General features: G+C 41.4%; 1 protein-coding gene across 4 annotated transcripts in view; it reads left to right on the forward strand.

The window, feature by feature from the left end:
• Positions 1-18,021, forward strand: part of Sptbn1 (spectrin beta, non-erythrocytic 1) — a 239,020-nt gene that overhangs the window by 153,253 nt on the left and 67,746 nt on the right. For all 4 annotated transcript variants that reach the window (XM_004668948.2, XM_045146796.1, XM_004668949.2 and 1 more), the window contains 2 exons: positions 2,807-2,958; positions 16,515-16,688. In XM_004668948.2, the coding sequence (XP_004669005.1) occupies positions 2,807-2,958; positions 16,515-16,688 (326 nt within the window). The remainder of the gene's footprint in view (positions 1-2,806; positions 2,959-16,514; positions 16,689-18,021) is intronic.

Genomic DNA, 18,021 nt, shown 5'->3' on the forward strand with positions numbered 1-18,021 from the left:
AGACCAGTATAGCATTTATAAAGACTGCCTTTCCATATTGCCACAGTTGCCTCGTGTACCGAAAATTGGCCCCCTTCCCTCTGTGACTTTTTACCCACCTCCTTCCACAGCTTGGCCAGCTATAGCTTGTTTGGAAACCATCTGGATTGTCTTCAGTTATCTATGCCAAGAGTCTCTTGCCTCTCTGCAGGCTTTTGGCTTATCTTCCCTTGCCTTGTTGGGAAGGGCCTAGTACAGGGATGATATCATTTTGCCTTCCCAGGAAGGGTGGAACAAATCACTGGGTCTCTAAGGACGGGAGTCCTGTGCTCAGGTGGGTTGATTTCCCTCATTCCTCCTTCAGAAGAGTTTGCTGCTCACCAAGCACTGCAGTATAGGAAAGCACACTAGTTGGCCTGCTGTGTTGATTTCAAACCTATGTGGTTTGTCTAGCACTCTTACTCAACCTGAAGCTTGGGCAGAGGTTGGAGGTGAAGGCATACTAGGAATGAAAAATATAACCTCTCATCCCTTTTACTTTGTAGTTTCTCTTTTTTCTTTCTGTCCTTCTTCCTAAGGTTTCTGATGTGCGTAGCAACCTTGAGGAGCCCTCCTTATATAGATTTGGGTCTGTTTTGTTTTAGCTCATTTCTCTGCTCACACCCTCCACGTCACTGCCTCTCTTCATAGGAAAGAGGCCTGGGGTTGAGCTGTGAATCTTTAGGGCAGGATGCAAGAATGTGTTTACTTTAATTTGAAGCAAATTTTCAGAATTTTCTTGTAAAAGAATCTGTTAATTCAGAGCCTGAAAGAAGCCACCAATGTTTCTTTAATGTGAGATTTACCCAAAGGAATGGTAGGTAGCTGGCTAAGGAACACATTTTTTCACTTATGTGTTTAGAAATATTTTACAATTTTTTTTGTTTTGTTTTTCAAAATAGGGTCTCATTATAGCCCAGACTGACCTGGAATTCACTATGGAGTCTCGGGGCGGCCTCGAACTCACAACGATCCTCCTATACCTCTGCCTCCCGAGTCCTGGGATTAAAGGCATGCACCACCACACCTGGCTTAGAAATATTTTATTTCAAGTAGGTTTTCATTTTGATCTTGCTCCCTTGATAGCCTGGGTGTGGTAGTGAACTTGAGTCCCAAACCTTTCACTAGTAGCCATCAAGGGCCCTATTAAATACATTTTCCAATTCCATGTAGCACATAGAGGATATAAATTAGTTGGTCATAAACATATCTGAATGGGGAGTTGTCTTCTGGATAGAGACTACCTGAAATGTCCCTAGCAGAAAAACCTGATGTGCTTCTGTATTCTGAACTGGAGTGCTCTTTCAGAACAGCCAAACTTTGGCCTCGCTCCTCAACTGTACTAGTAAAGTTCCTGTGCATAATGATTGCATGTGTGATCTTTGCCATGTGACCTCTCATGCCCCTCACTCACTTGTTCTACTATCCCCAGTCCCACCCTTTGTGGTCTTTTGTTTGGGATTGGTCTTTGTCCCTTTATTCCTTTAGCGGGAGAGGCTGAACCTCAAGGAGCTGCTGGTTGCACAGGTGTCTCACTGCCTTAATATGATGGGATAGATGGAGGTTTCAGGAGAACCTTCTGGGCAGACTTTATCAGGATACTGGGCTCTTTGTTGTCCCTCTAACCAACCTAGGAACCCAGTGCTCTCAGGCCTCTGGCCATATGCCTCCTCAGCAGGAGTGATTTCCATACTACTCTCCATACTACTCAGTAGGTTTAAAAGGCACAAATTGTGGGACTCCATATTCCTTTTATATAAAGTTATGTATAAACATCTTTATGGATTTGAGATTACACTAGAAGGAGTAGAGGTTGAGTCCTGGTAGGACTAAATTGTACTTCTTAACTGTTAGTAAGCTAAGCTCTATATGGAACTATCAGAAAGTGTGAGTGGGTGGGTCCACATCATACTCTGGATGATTTTTTTTAATGGTCTTTAGCTGCCTCATTCAGAGCATTCTGCAAAGGCAAGAAGTCTACAATCCTATTTGTGTGGGTTGTGAAGGCCAGTTCTGGGAGTGCTCAGTAATTTATGACTTTAATTGGACAGAACTTACTTAAGTCACAAAGTTGTAAAACTTCATACTGTTTCCTGGATGACTTGAATTTACAGTAACCATATTTTAGACTACAAACCAACAGCTTTTCAGTAAATGGTTCTGGTTTAGAGATGATTGTTACCTGCTCGGTTTGTAGAAGAGGGCCAGGGGCTCAGTGCTTTTTTGTTGAAGCACTAGATCCAGACTCTCCCCTTCCTAGGACTGAAAAGATCTCTGCGCTTTATCTTGTTACTTGACATTTTCTCTTGTCCATAGCATATGTGAGTTGAGTCTATTTCTATATCCTTCATTGTAATTTACCTTGTCAGTTGTTGCCTAAACTTTGTACTTCAACTATATCCTTTCCTGTACTGTGTGTTTATCCCACACTCGACCTTTTGGGGGAATAGTGGCTGGATATGTTCCCAGAAGCTCTGGTAAGTCAGGTGGATGAAGCTCCAGTCATCATCTGTTGCATCCTACTAGTAGCCAAACTTCAGTAAAAATGGGAGGAAAGGAAATGGGAGAGAATGAAACATACTCTGCTGGCAGCAAAACTAAAATCTCACATGTGCAAGGACTGTCTGATTCTCATATCCCAGAGAAATAATTCCATTCAAGAAAACCTAAGTAGAGATTCCACTGGAGTTTATTTTTTCCAACACTCCCTGGTTGGGCTGTTGTGGGTTGGCTGGCATATATCTGCTTCTGAAAGTGATTGCTGGTAAAGTGAGCTCTCTTCTTACAGATGAACGTGAAGCTGTGCAGAAGAAGACCTTCACCAAGTGGGTCAACTCTCACCTTGCCCGAGTGTCCTGTAGGATCACAGACCTGTACACTGACCTTCGAGATGGACGGATGCTCATCAAGCTGCTGGAGGTCCTCTCTGGAGAGAGACTGGTAGGTGAAAATGGTGGTAGTGTCTTAGACCATAGGTGAGAAACCAGTTTTGAAAAATCAAGTATGGACTTGTCTCCTGTTGAATTCTGCAATTGTTTTGTGAATATTTTGTGAAAGAGAATCTTGATGAGTGAGGCAAACTCTGGGAAAGCTTTAGTGTCAAGTTTTGAGTCTGGATGATGTTCTTGAACTGTAATAAAGCAGTTCAATTATGAGAAGCCTGCTACCTTTGGTAAGAAAGATCCTGGCAGGTGTCCTGTTAATAAGGAAATGGAAGGACCAGACTTAGCCTCTGATGGCTTTAGTTTACTTCTTGCTCTTTTTTTTTGGGGGGGGGGGGGCTACAGGAGAGGAGTTAGAGGCTGATATTTTGTCATCTCCTTAGAAATGGAGGGTTTGCCTTTTTGGTCAGGGAAATTATCACATATACTGTTCAGTTTTTGTCAGAGCTGCTTCAGACCTCTCTGTTGTGACTCTTGTCTGTGCACCTTAAGCCCAAGAAACATAAACCAGTCACTATAAATGACTCAACAGGTATTTTAGTCTCACCTTGACTTGAAAATGGATGCTATGTTGTCTATCATAGCACTCCATAGGTGGTGGAGACAGAGCCCCACATCTGTTTTGACACCACCAGGAAAATATGGTGCTAGTCATTATCAAAGCTGGCAAAAAGCCTTATTTTTAACTTAATCTCCACCCTGTAACTCGACATCCACAGCAAGTCTTCATGCAGCCTGACCCGCACACCTCTGAACACAGGCAAGTATCTACTTCCTCCAGAATAAAATATGAGCTAGTGTTTTCTCTTTCCTTGCTTCTCTTGCCAAAAATAAGGACTTACGTGCAAAAAACAGTGAAGCCTGTCTCATACATACTATGCTCTAGCTATGCTTTTTTGCCCCCAAGCATGCAGGTGTGATGCTTCACTTCCTTGAGAATTTGCAGGTCCAACTAGACAAATAAGCCCTTTCAAAGAAGATGGTTGGTTTGGGGCATAGAGGTGGGACTGTGGGCCCATGTGAGGATGACAAGCAGGATGGTCATTTATTGCATTTTGATTTGATTTCTTAAAGCACTTTTAAAAAAATTTTGGGGGGAGGCTGGAGAGGTGGCTTAGCGGTTAAATGCTTGCCTTTGAAGTCTAAGGACTCTGGTTCAAGGCTCGATTCCCCAGGACCCATGTTAGCCAGATGCAGAAGGGGGCACATGTGTCTGGAGTTTGTTTGCAGTGGCTGGAAGCCCTGGTGTGCCCGTTCTCTCTCTCTTTGCCTCTTTCTCTTTCTGTCTGTTGCTCTCAAGTAAATAAATAAACAAAAAAAAATTTCAAAAAAATTATTTTTTGAGAGCGAGTTAGCTTACTGGTTTCTGCTACTGAGTTTTATTCCTACTTACATAGACGTGCAATCATTTGTAGCTAGGAACTACATATGAGAGAAAGAGAGAGAGCATGTGATGTTTGACTTCCTGGGCCTGGGTTACCTCACTAAGTACAGTCTTTTCCACATCCATTCATTTTCCTACAAATTTCATTTTTCTTTACAGCTGAGTAGAACTCCATTGTGTAAATGTGCCACATTTTCATTATCCACTCATCAGTTGAGGGACATCTAGGCTGGTTCCATTTCCTAGCTATTGTGAATAGAGTGGTAATAAACATTGTTGAACAAGTAATCTCTAAGGTAGTGAGAAAAGTCCTTAGGATATGTGCCTCGGAGTAGTATAGGGTCATATGGTAAATCTATTTTAGTGCCTATATTAAGAAATTAGAAAGGCTGCAAGTAAACAACTTAATTGGTACACCTTAAGGCCTTGGAAAAAGAAGAACAAAGCAAACTGAAAATCAGTAGATGGGAAGAAATAATAAAGATTATGGCAGAAATTAATTAGAAACCAAAAAAGAAAAATATCCAAGGAATCAATGAAACAAAGAGCTGGTTTTTTGAAAGGATAAATAAGATTGATAAACCCTCAGCAAATCTGACGGGGGGGGGGGAGACACAAATTAATAAAATTAGAGATGGAAAAGGCACCATCACAACAGATACCAGAGAAATTCAAAAAATCACAGGGACATACTATAAGAACATATACTCCGTTAAGTTTGAAAATCTGAAAGAAAAGGATGATTTCCTTGATCTATATGACCTACCTACCAAAATTAAATCAAGATGAGGATAACCACTTAAATAGACCTATAATAAGTATGGCGATCCAAGCAGTTTAAAAATCTCCCAACTAAAAAAGTCCAAGCCCAGATGGATTTACTGGTAAATTTTACTAGACCCTCATGGAAGAACTAGCACCAATATTTCTTAAACTTTTCCTTAAAATAGAAAAGGAAGGAATCCTACCAAACCCCTTCTACAAAGCCAGCATCACCCTAACACCAAAACCAGGAAAAGATAGAATAAAAAAAGAAAGTTACAGAGCAATCTCCCTCATGAACATAGATGCAAAAATTCTCAACAAAATATTGGCCAACAGAGTACAAGATTATGAGGGTCCTCACTGTCCCTGGAGTCATTGGCCACTGATGTCCCAGGCACAGGAGGAGCTGGGAGGGGGTTGGAGGAGTAAGTCCAATGGGCAATGAACCACCCGGGAGGCAGTCTTATGGGTAGAGGTTTGTCTCGTTTATTTAAAAGGGAAGAGGGTTTATAAGCACTTAGGGAAGGTTAAGAAGACACATACAGACTGTAACGTGATTGGATACATAGGTTTATGGGTCACTATCAAATTGACTAATGTTGTAATTGGCTAGAAGTTGTGAGGGAGAATTTGCTAGGGAGATAACAGAAGAGGCTAGAAAAGCTATGTGGCTTCAGCCACTTATTGGATGGCTACAGCAGCAGGGAGCCTGTTTACTACCATATAAGGGCCTCTTGGGCAGCTGGCCACAAGGTCAGGAACTGCGAGGCGAGGTGGAGGTAGGGGCAGGGTTGCAAAATCTTAGACTATGGAATGCTCAGGTACTTTGGGATGGGGGAAGGGCCCACAGGTCCATTTCCTCTGGAGGCCCACTACGACCTTGTGAGAAAGGAGGGCCAGCTCCTGTGCGCCAGAGTAGGTTCCCAACAATAAGGCTGGCTGCAACTCCCACAGCCCATGGTCTCCGGCCATGTTCAACAGCCCAGGCCAGCTTTCTCACAGTCCCAGCCCATGTTTAGCAATGTCTGACAAGAATATATCAGAAAGATTATTTGCCCTGACCAAATACTTTTTATCTCAGAGATGGGCAGGGATGGTTCAACATATGCAAATCGATAAATTAATATATTATATAAATGGACTAAAGGACAAAAATCCCATAATCATCTCATTAGATGCTGAAAAAGCATTTGACAAAATCCAACATCCCTTCATCATAAAAGTCCTACAGACTGGGAATAGAAGGAACATTTTTCAACATAAAGGGTATTTATGACAAACCTACAGTCAGCATAATACTAAATGGAGAAAAACTTGAAGCTTTTCCACTAAGATCAGGAACAAGACAAGGATGTCCACTGTCCCCACTTTTTTTTTTTTTTTGGCATCTTAATGTGCAACCCTATCACATTGTTCATTTGCTTGCTTGTTTTTAAATGTTTTGAAAGTAGCTGTTGAAAAAAATCATGAAAGATGAAACAGATAGGAATGAATTGGAACATTTATTTCTGTTACAATATGGCTCAGTCTTTTAGGCTATGGAAAGTAAATTGCTTGCCTTTGAATGTCCCGAATTCTTTTATACTAAAAAATTATCATCTTGACAATGTCCCTGTATTATATGTAATCAGGCCCATTGCTCTTTATTCTGAACAGGGCAATAGAAATGTTAGTAGGGAGAACAAAAAGTCAACTAGCAAAGCATGCTACTTAGTTGTGTATAATAACTTCCATATTTCTTTATTTGCTGTTAGTAATGGATTTTTGTTTTTATTTTTATTTTTATTTATTTATTTGAGAGCAATAGACAGAGAAAGAGGCAGATAGATAGAGAGAAAGAGAATGGGCACACCAAGGCCTCCAGCCATGAACTCCAGACAAATTACTGTGGCAGCAAATGAACTCCAGATGCATGGGCCCCCTTGTGCATCTGGCTTACATGGGTTCTGGAGAACCTAGCCTTAAAACCAAGGTCCTTAGGCTTCACAGGCAAGCACTTAACTGCTAGGCCATCTATCTCTCTAGCCCCTTTTGTTTTGATTTTTGAAATAGGGTCTCACACTACAGTCCAGGCTGCCCTTGAACTCATGGTAATCCTCCTGCCTTAGCCCTCAAGTGTTGGGAGTACAGGGTGAGTTACCAAGCCTATTTTAGTTAGTGGTAAATTTTTTTTGGCAGTGACCCCACAGACTTGGGAGTATAGGGATGAAGGATGGTGGAAGATGGCCATTTCCACCTTCTTGGGCAGTCAGGTGCCAGATTCTGTTTAGCATTGGCACAGCACTTTATAAAACTTTAATTGCTGCAATTTCTTGTGTAACCCTTCTTCACAGCTATCCTGGGTTTTCAGTTGGCAGTCTGACAGTTTGTGTTCCAAAAGTTAAAGAAAGCCTAGATGGAGTGAGCTAAAGGTCTTGTTTATTTGAGCTAAGATTTGCAGCCTCTTTGGCCTCCATGATCTATTTGGTTTATGGAACTTTCTGGAAGGGACCACACTCTGCCTTTGGCTGCTGAAACTATTAGGATTCAAGTTGGAGACCCTCCCAGCAGACAGGACAACTTCTCCCTGGGGGTTACCCCAAAATCCTTTCCTATTCAGATTCCCAAACTAATGAGGCAGTTAGAGCTGCTTCGCCTGAGTAAATTAACTGTGGCAGCTAACTGTGCCATCAGATAACATTCAGTCTGTGCTGGGCTGTCTGTACTGGTGACCTAATACCTGAGGTAACATAAACATTTATATTCCATCTGGAGCCCTGTCTCAGTCATCAGCATTTTAACTCTAACACTGCTAGTTTGTCCGTAGATAATAGATACTGTTTGAGCGACTGGAATGTTCTAATATATTTTATTAATAGATATAAAGATTCATTTATAGAGGAGGATCTCTCTTTCTCTCCCTCCCTCTCTCCCCCCCTCTCTCTTTGTGTGTGTGTGTGTGTGTGTACGCATACTAAATGGACCTAAAAGAAATGTTAATGTCCCAGAAATGTCTACCCTAGCACTACCTAGGATTTTGGTCTGATAAAATGAATGTGAGAGGCTTTAGCTATTTGTATTGTCAAGGAACCTGATGCTATTTCACTGAGGAACTCCCATCTGCAGTTGGGGCCTGGACTGATTTTGTGTCCAGAAGTGTCCTTATCTGTCCCCATCTCCCCCAGGTCCCTGGTCAGGTATAGCAGCTCAATCACCTTGGCAGGAAAACGTAGAGCACAGAAGTTGTGCCTGCCCATCACTGTTATTTATGGACCTTGATCTCAGGACCCAATGAGAACAGGACTGGAAGGGTAGTGGTTCACCCACAGCAGCACTGACATTTAGAGGAGGAAGTGCCTTGGCTTAACGCCATCAGCCTTGCATTTATTTAGTGAAGTTATGACAAAAGTCATAACCTGTGTTCAGAGCTTATCTGTGACTGTGACCTTCTCTTCACAGGTCTCCAAAGCATAGAAGGATTCTAGGGAAGATAGCTCTTCTCAACAAGCCTTTCCACATCCTGGGACTTCTCCCAGCTTCTACTATTTCCAATCATAGGATATCATTGGTTTTCTCTTGTCCCTCTTGTCTTTTGTTGCCTGTTTATGTTTTGTCCTCTTACTCCACTTATCAGTATCTTAGAAAAAAGCAACAACAACAAAGATTTGTGGTGTGTGTGTTTTCAACCACTAATTCCAAAAAAGATGAGCTAGGTGGAAAGGATAAGATCTACCATGATATTTGTTAAGCCGTAAATCTCACATTGAACTGTCCTGAGTTTTTTTTTTTTTTTTTAAAGCCTTTGTTAGGAGAGACTACTCCAGCATTTATTGTTTGATGAAACAGTGTTTTGTTGACTGGCCACAGAGTCTGGCTGTTTTTCAATATTTGTAAATTTGTAAATGAGAACTTTGACTTGTTCCAATCAACCATAGAAGAATTCATACTCCATTAGATTGGAGCTTAATTGTGCAAATGAGGACAGTGAAACAGTAGGGGGATACCATATGCTAAATGTGCCAAGGTGCATTACTCAACCCCAGAATTGAGAAGGGGAAAGGAACCATCAAGAAAAATGTCCAGAAACCTTAGAAGATGAGTGGAGCCCAGGATTAGTGGTTTAGATACTGATAACCAGGGGACACAGGGTCAGGGTTAGCTGGGAGGAAAGAGTGTGTGAAAACTCCTTTTGAGGACTTGAGTAAAGGAGGTGCTAGGGTAGGCATCAAAGACTGTTATTGGGATACATTTGAGTTCCATTTTTGAAAGTTTAAGGGGGTGATTTGGTTTTCTGGGGTGCTTCCTGGAACCCCATGCCCTGAGCTCATATCTGCAAACCAATCAAAGAATTGGAAATTCCAGATTAAGAAAATGATTTTGTTGTTTGGCTTTATTTGTTTGCAAAGCAGAGAGAAATAGGAGACAGAAAGAATAGGGGCACCAGGAGAAAGAGTGAATGGGTGCAAGCAAGCCAACTCCAACTGCATGTGCCAACTTGTGCATCTGAATTTACATGGATACTGGGGAATTGAACTCTGATCCTTAGGCTTTGCAGGCAAGTGCCTTAACCGCTAAGCCATCTCCAGCCCTCTCTTTTGTATTTTTGAGACAGGATCTCTCTCTGGTGCTCAGGCTGACCTGGATGGAACTGGCTATGTTGGTCTGGCTGGTCTCAAATTCAAGGCAATCCTCCAACCACAGCCTTACAAAATGCTGGAATTCAAGAAAATGATTTTTAAAATACCACTTTTTCTTCAGATCTTACAAAGATGTAGGAAAGGGAGAAAATGTGGGAAGGGAAGATAAAATGAGAAGGGGGGGGCTGGAGAGATGGCTTAGCGGTTAAGCGCTTGCCTGTGAAGCCTAAGGACCCCGGTTCGAGGCTCGGTTCCCCAGGTCCCACGTTAGCCAGATGCACAAGGGGCGCACGCGTCTGGAGTTCGTTTGCAGAGGCTGGAAGCCCTGGCGCGCCCATTCTCTCTCTCTCCCTCTATCTGTCTTTCTCTCTGTGTCTGTCGCTCTCAAATAAATAAATTAAAAAAAAAAATGAGAAGGGGGGTCATGGAGTCCAGGAGCCCATGTACATCACGTGAATCTTAGATAACATGAAAAGGGATTTTTAAAAACAAGTACTTCCAAAAGGATTAAAAATAAAGACAGTTGTAAAAGTAAAAAGTGTCTCTTCCCATCCTATTGGGTGGGAAGAGAGATCTTACCCTCCTGAGGATCCAAGAACGTTGCTGCCACTTCTGGAGAGAGAGAGAGAAATGGGTACCTGTCTCAGTGGGCTTCAAAGGGTATACTTTAGAATTTACACCATCATACCTAGACACACCTACCCCAGGTGTCCCAGTCAACTGGCCTGGACTTACAGGAGAAATCTACCCACGCCAGCAGTGTATGCACTCAAGAGAGAGATTGAATTGGATGAGATGGGAAAGCACTAAATCCCACAACAGAAGAAGGCTGGGTAAGTTGATAGGTGAGACCAGCAGGGAGGGGATAGGTGTGATGTAGGATCATCTTAAGGGCCATCCAAGAAGCTAAGTGTCTACTATGGAGCCCCCCACAAAAGGAGCGGTAGTAGTAACATCTGTGGGTATAGCTTTTAGAAATTCCAGAATATTGGTACACATGTTACCTTATTTTGTTCTTAGAGTCTAATAAAGTGGCAATTTACTATTTCTTCTGCCTAACAGAAAAATATTGGAGGTTACCACTAACTTGTTCAAGATCAGTATTGCTAAGAACAAGACACAACTTGTACTGTAGCCCCACCACCTTTCCAACCCCTTTCTTCCCACTCTGACCTTAGGAATGAATCAGATTTGCAGACCCTAAAGTTGGCTTTCCAGTCTCATACTTTTCTCTCTTCAGAAAGTCAAAAAGAGGTGGATCTGGGACAGAAATACAATTAGTAAGGATTTGTGACAGAAAGGAGAGCCAGGAAAAGTGCTCCCAAAGAAAGAGAAACCTAGACAGTGATGTGTGAAGGAAAAATTCTTGTTAAAGAGATTTCATGAGGATCAGTGAAAGTGGGCATTTTCTCAGAGGCGTTTTTTTGCCTGGCTGCAAGTCCCCCATAGATCTCAGTCCCATGAGCCTGGCATTGATCCTTATCTCCATTAAATGGCAGTTAGACTCAGGAATGACATGGGACAGAAATGCACTTATTGTCATGGGAACAGGTCTGTGCAACACTAGGCATCTGACAATAATTAATAAAGACAAGAAGGAAGCTTCTTTCCTTGGCAGAATTAGATTCTCTTGAGGGAAGGCTTCAGAAAGTGTTCATTGCCAAGACTACTCCACCCTGATCCATTGTGTTCCATTTTCACCATTATCTCATCTTCCTTTTGAGAATATGAACCATAGTAATACATAAATAGCTCCTGAAAGAAACAATTTCCAGAAAGGAACTGAGTTTCTTCCTTCCTTTCACATGGACACTATACCATTCGTCCTTGCATTCTGTTTTCTGGTACAACATAAAAATAATAAGCTTTCAGCCTTTGTTCACCACTAGCTAGCTGGACTTGCTACATCTGTGAGTAATATATTCTCACCTATAAAATGGGAAGATAGTAATGACTCAACAGTTATTGCGAGATTAAATGTGATCACAGCTCTGAACCAACAAAATGAGGTAGGTGTACAGTAGTTGCTCACTAAATGGTAGCTAAGATTTTCTTTTAAATCTCAAAAGCTATACAGTTGATCTAGGATGAAAATCTAAAGTTCTCCGAGGTCATTGTCATTGAGGTCATTGTCACCTACCTGAATTTGTCATGTGTCATGTTTTAACACTTGGGAATCCCTCTCTGAAGCAAAGAGAACACAAGACAAGGAAGTTAATATACTTGAATTGTAGTTTTTTGGTGTTTTTTTTTTGTGTGTGTGTGTGTGTGTGGTGGGGATTGAATCTTGGCCTTACATGCTAGGCATGTACCACCACTGAGCTGCATATCCAGTCCTTTTATCATTATGTTATTTTGAGCCAGGTCCCAATAAGTTGTCCAGGCCAGGGTCCTCCTGCCTTAGCTGCCAGAATAACAGATTTTAGGCATGTGCCATCAGGCTGTATAAGTTCTAGTCTTGATTCTTCCTCTTCTTCATGTTGAATTACCAGTATATTCTCTAGCTTTGCCATGTCTTACTTTTTTTTTGTAAAGGAGGCTAATGTTCCACTGAAAATGTGAACCTTTCAATTATGAAGAGAAAATGTGTTAAAAATATGAAGGTAGTATAAGATGATAAAATCAAATATCCCAATAACTTTTGTCATAGATTTTGAATTACTGACTGATCTGTAGAAGTAATAATAGCATCTATTTAAAACTTCTGCGATGCTTTTCTGACTTGTTTCCTAAGATGCTTTGACTTAGAGTTCTGCAGTGTACAGAAGCCCCAAAGTCAAGATTCTTGTTTTTACATCCTCTTTCCATCTGTGTATTATATTCTCCTCTACTGGTATTCCACCAGCCAAATGTTATTTCCCACCTTGTCTTATGTCTTCCAGGATTTTTTGGGTGTCAGGGTTAGAAGTACTGTTGTCATCTCTTGGCACATTGCTCTTTGCCTTTCCATTGATACTTGTCAACTTTTCTTCCTCATACTGGAGAGAGTTCTAGATTCTGTATTCCTCTTTAAAAAAATTTTTTTTTGTTCATTTTTATTTATTTATTTGAGAGTGACAGGGAAAAAGAGACAGAGAAAGGGACGGAATGACCATGACAGGGCTTCCAGCCACTGCAAACTAACTTCAGACACATGCGCCCCCTTGCACATCTGGCTAACATGGATCCTGGGGAATCAAGCCTCGAACCGGGGAATCATTTGCTATATAGCATTGCCCAACAGAAGTATATTATATCAATGTTGTTTGTTCCTATTTGAAGTTTTAAGAGACATTAAAGAAAGTATAGAAAAATCACATGCACACACACACAACTTCAGAATAAGAAAAGCTCCACCCCTATAATTTTAAGGAAAATATATGGTATAATTTTAAGGGAAATGCAGTTTTTTTCTTCCTAAGAGTTTTTCATTTCCTCTGGCAGTATCTGCTTATTGGTTACAAAGGGTTCACCTATTATTTTTTATTCCTGATCCCTTCTCTCAAGACAAGCTAACTTGGGAGAAAGTTCCATTGCTCTCCCCAACCACTCACATTCCATGTTCACATGGAGATGCATCCACGTTCCACTGAGGTTTTGTGACGCATCCTGTGTGGGAAGGAAATTCTAAGAGGACTGTTTCTCTAGGGCATTCATTTGAATTGTGAGCCAGATTTAAGTGATTATTTGAAATTTGAGTTTTAAGATAAAGTCTGAAATTGCAGTGGTTATGTAATTCTGTATAGAAATTGAGAAGGTACCAACTGTCCCCACCTGTAGTCTCTTCCTTGTTCTCCTTGCAGTCTGCCTCTGTCTCCACTAATGCCCTCACCTCATTTAGGAAATAACCTTTTTAAAAAATATTTATTTATTGGAGAGAAAGAGGCAAATAGAGGAAATGGGCATGCCAGGGCCTCCAGCCACTACAAGAGAACTCCATATGCTTGTGCCATCTTGTACATCTGGCTTACATGGGTCCTGGGGAATTGAACCTGGGTTCTGGGTCCTTAGGTTTCATAGGCAAGTGCCTTAACTGCTTAAATATCTCTCCAGCCCTAGGAAATAACCTTTTGTGCTGTGGTAGAGGTGATGTCAAGAACACCTGCTACCACAAGCAGAATGGTTGTCTACTGTATAGAAAGCAGCAACAGCAAGTAGGTGGACCTCACTAGCCAGGTAAACAAACACTGGAAAATGAAAGGATAGAAAGAGGTCTCTGCATGCAGACCTGTAACCTCAGCACTGTACAGTCTGAAGCAAGAGCATTGCAGACCCCCAGACATCAGGAATAAATGCCAGAAGGCCCCTGAAACTAGAATTCACATGTCTATTTTAGAGGCAGCTAGTCACCTCCCCCTCATTCTCTTCACTTTGAACAGAGTTCCTCCACCCCCCCCCCCATAACCAAAAAGAAAACGAATTTATTAGCTGGGCCTTGTGGCGGATGCCTTTAATCCCGGCACTCAGGAGGCAGAGGTAGAAGGATCGCTGTGAGTTCGAGGCCACCCTGAGACTCCATAGTGAATTCCAGGTCAGCCTGGGCTAGAGTGAGACCCTACCTCGAAAAAAACAAAAAAGAAAATGAATTTATCATAATGATGATGGTAAACCTTTTGCATTCAGTACCTAAGACATAAAATACATCCTCAGCAACCTGACAAACAAAACCAAAAGAGCCAGTAGTTGTTTTCTAAATGAAGTGAGGGCAACAGTGTGGATAGAAGTAGCTTGTTCTTTTTTTTTCCCCTCTCTTTTTATAAAAACTGACCATATATATATATATATATATATATATATATATATATATATATATATATATAATATATAAAATGTATTTATTTCTCCCCCTTCTACTGAATCCCTTCTTCCCAGTTACTCTTCTACTATCTTTTTTCCTTGTGTATTTGTGTAACCCACTGTACTTAATTAGGGTTACTGGCATGAACTTAGGTTAGGGAGTATTCACTTATAAAGCACAATCAATTTAACCACTGGAAATGGTTACACCACTGCAGAATATGCCTTTTATTGCCCCAGCAACCATCAGCTGCCAATAACTCCTCAGGGAAGTATGGGGGCCTCCTGCCCTCCTCCAGCATCCATAATAGAATGTTTATGGGTCTAGTATTATGCAGGTCTTGTGCAGGAAAGGACAGCTGCTATAAGGTCATAAATGTAACAGACATGCATTCCACAGCACTCCTTCCCATCCTCTTGCTCTAATCCTTGAGAGGGGGTTGACAAAGATTTCTCATTTAGTGCTGAGCACTCCACAGTCACTTGTTCTCAGCACTTTGATGAGCTTTAAGTTTCCCCAGTAGTCATTACCAACCAATTGCAAAAAGAAGCTTCTCTAATCAAGGAGAATGAACAAAGACAGCATTCTGTGTTAACAATGGCAGTATTGATTCTGGATAAGTTGTTTTTTTTTTTTTTTTTAGCATGATAAACCCAGAGAGAAATTTATTGGAAAGTATAGCAAAGGAAGAATTACACCATTCAAGCCAATATTACCCATCATCTTTTCCATATAATATGTACTACTTTCTTCTAATTACTTGAAAGACGACAGCTAGGAAATTGGCCACTGTATTAGTTATTTTTCTCATTGCTTTTAAGCAATATCTGATCAAGGCAACTTAAAGCAGAATTTATTTTAGCTCACAGTTTGAGGCTAGGAAACAACTGGTTCCATTGCATCGATAGTCTGGAGCTCAGAGAGATTAATGCTGCTATTTGTTCAACTTACTTTGTCCTTTTCATGCTGCCCAGGAACCCAGCCCATAGAATGTGCTGCTCACATTTATGGTGGGCCTTCTCCATTAACTCACTCTAGCAGTTCCCTCAAAGAAATGCCAGTGTTTCTTAAGTAATTTTTAGAAATGGCAGTTTGAAAGTATGAACCATCATGGCCACCATGTGCATTCTTTTGACAGGTAGATTATATGCATCCTAGTAACATCTTTGTGACATGCTGACATTAGCCTCTACCAAAGGGTGAAGGCATGGGTGGGAAATATGGCAGGGATAGGAGGAGACATAGTCTTTGGCTTGATAGATCATAGTGACTCATGAACTTGTATGTATAATTGTTTGTTTGTTTTGTTTTTTGTTTTTCGAGGCAGGGTCTCACTGTGGTCCAGGCTGACCTGGAATTAACTCTGTAGTCTCAGGGTGGCCTTGAACTCAAGGCAATCCTCCTACCTCTGCCTCCCGAGTGCTGGGATTAAAGGCGTGTGCCACCACGCCCGGCTCGTATGTATAATTGTAGATACAGTAGATATTTATAGTAAACACAGTAGACATTTTTAAAATGCTTAGTTTCCAGGGGTCCTTTTTACATTTTGATATAACTTGGTAAAATGAAGGAACATTTGGAATATTTAGATTACTCTCACTGTTTTTCTGCCTTTTTTCTTTCTTTTCTTTTACTTAATCCTTTCTCTGTTCTCCTTAGAAAACTTGGAAATTCTCCTGATTTGAGAGAGAGAGAGGAATGTCCTATTTTAATCTTGAGCTAACCTTAATAAATGATCCAATCCAGTATGTAGTAAATGTATTATTATGTTTAAAACAACCATGTGATCCTCACAGGTGCTTTGTCATGCATCTACAAAATAGGAGAAGGGATGATTGCACTAGTAGCACTGAAAGTCCCTAGGAAAATTGGACCAAATGAGAACACATATAGTTCTCGAAGTCTTGGTTTGGATGCTAGAGCACCACATAATAGGCAAGTATGACTGCATAGGCAAGTCTGTCTCTGCCCTTTTGGATAATCTGTTTCTACCTCTGTTCTCTTGTTTCTAGCCTAAACCCACCAAGGGACGAATGCGCATCCACTGTCTGGAGAACGTGGACAAGGCTCTTCAGTTCCTAAAGGAGCAGAGAGTCCATCTTGAGAACATGGGGTCCCATGACATTGTGGATGGGAACCACCGGCTCACCCTTGGCCTCATCTGGACCATCATCCTGCGCTTCCAGGTAAGGAGCTAAGTCAGGGAAGCTGCCAGTTTGAGGAGCTTAGATCACCTGTTAGGTATGAGCATCCTAACTGTTAGAGCTGGTAATAGAAACTGCACCTTAGCTCAGGGTACAGAGCAGAGTGAAGAGGTAGCTTGTGTGAGCATGGAAGCTACCACATACTGCTGCTTTTTACTCTCCTTGACAGTCTTGGTTCACCTGTCAGTGGCCTGAGCTTTCTAGGCTGCATCCCAGCCCACCACATTCTGGCACCTGTAAACATCAGATACTTGCCACGTGGCTTTCTGTATGTAGCAAAGATAAAACAATGTGACTGATGCATTAAACTACCTGTGCTCCATCAGACTATGGCACATGTTACAGACTTGTTTAAAGAGAAACTATTTAGGGTCATAGCATGTGTGGGGCTCTATTTTGACTCATTCTCCTTCAGCTATGAGGAAGTACTTCTCAGGAGAAAGAGCCAAAGCCTTACACGTGTTTAGTCAGTGATGATTTCATTTGTGAGTAGAGAGGCCTCGCTGTAGTCACAAGCTACTCTGAAGGTCATTTTAGCCAGTTCCTTCTCTTTATGAGGAAACAAGCTCATGAAAAAAAAAAAAAAAATGTTTTGTTTTTTGGAGGCAGGGTCTCGCTATAGCCCAGGCTGACCTGGAATTCACTATGTAGCCTCAAGCTGGCCTTGAACTCACAGTGATCCTCCTACTTCTGCCTCTGAAGTCTTGGGATTAAAGGTATGTGCCATCATGCCCTACTCAGTCCTGAAAATTTAAAGGCATACCTGGGATTATACAACGACTCAGGTTGCTGTGAGTGTTCTAGTGCTTTAAGACCGAGAACAAGTGAGCTTAGTGTTAAGGGACAGAGCATCTCGGCCTGAGTTCCTAGCTCATTCCCCAGGGACATACTTCATACCCTTCAATGAACATTTGAAATTCTGGAACAACTTCCTACCTTGGGTTCAAGTTAACTCTGTAAATAGGTATCCTAATAGTCATGTCTCCTGGGTGCTTGATCATTGTACCTTTCCTTTCTATTCTTGCTTCCTTTGATAAAAATTTGATTGGTTTTTATGTAAAAATCTCACAAGGAAAAGGAAAAATGAAATGGTAACTTTTTGTTTTCCTATTGAAACTCTGAAACCTGCCTGTGACCAATTCCTATTCTGTCTCATTTCTGGCAAGGATTAGGCTTCAGCTTAACAGTGTTCTGGTCATGTCTGTGTGGAGAAGGAGAATGAAGAGAAGTTGACTTGCTGCTTTACAAACCCCAGCTGGTCATCTGCCTTTATTTCCTACATTGACAAAGTACCTTAATAATCAGATTTTCAGAG

Source organism: Jaculus jaculus, chromosome 4, assembly GCF_020740685.1.
Source record: "Jaculus jaculus isolate mJacJac1 chromosome 4, mJacJac1.mat.Y.cur, whole genome shotgun sequence".
In the NCBI taxonomy this organism is placed as follows: domain Eukaryota; kingdom Metazoa; phylum Chordata; class Mammalia; order Rodentia; family Dipodidae; genus Jaculus; species Jaculus jaculus.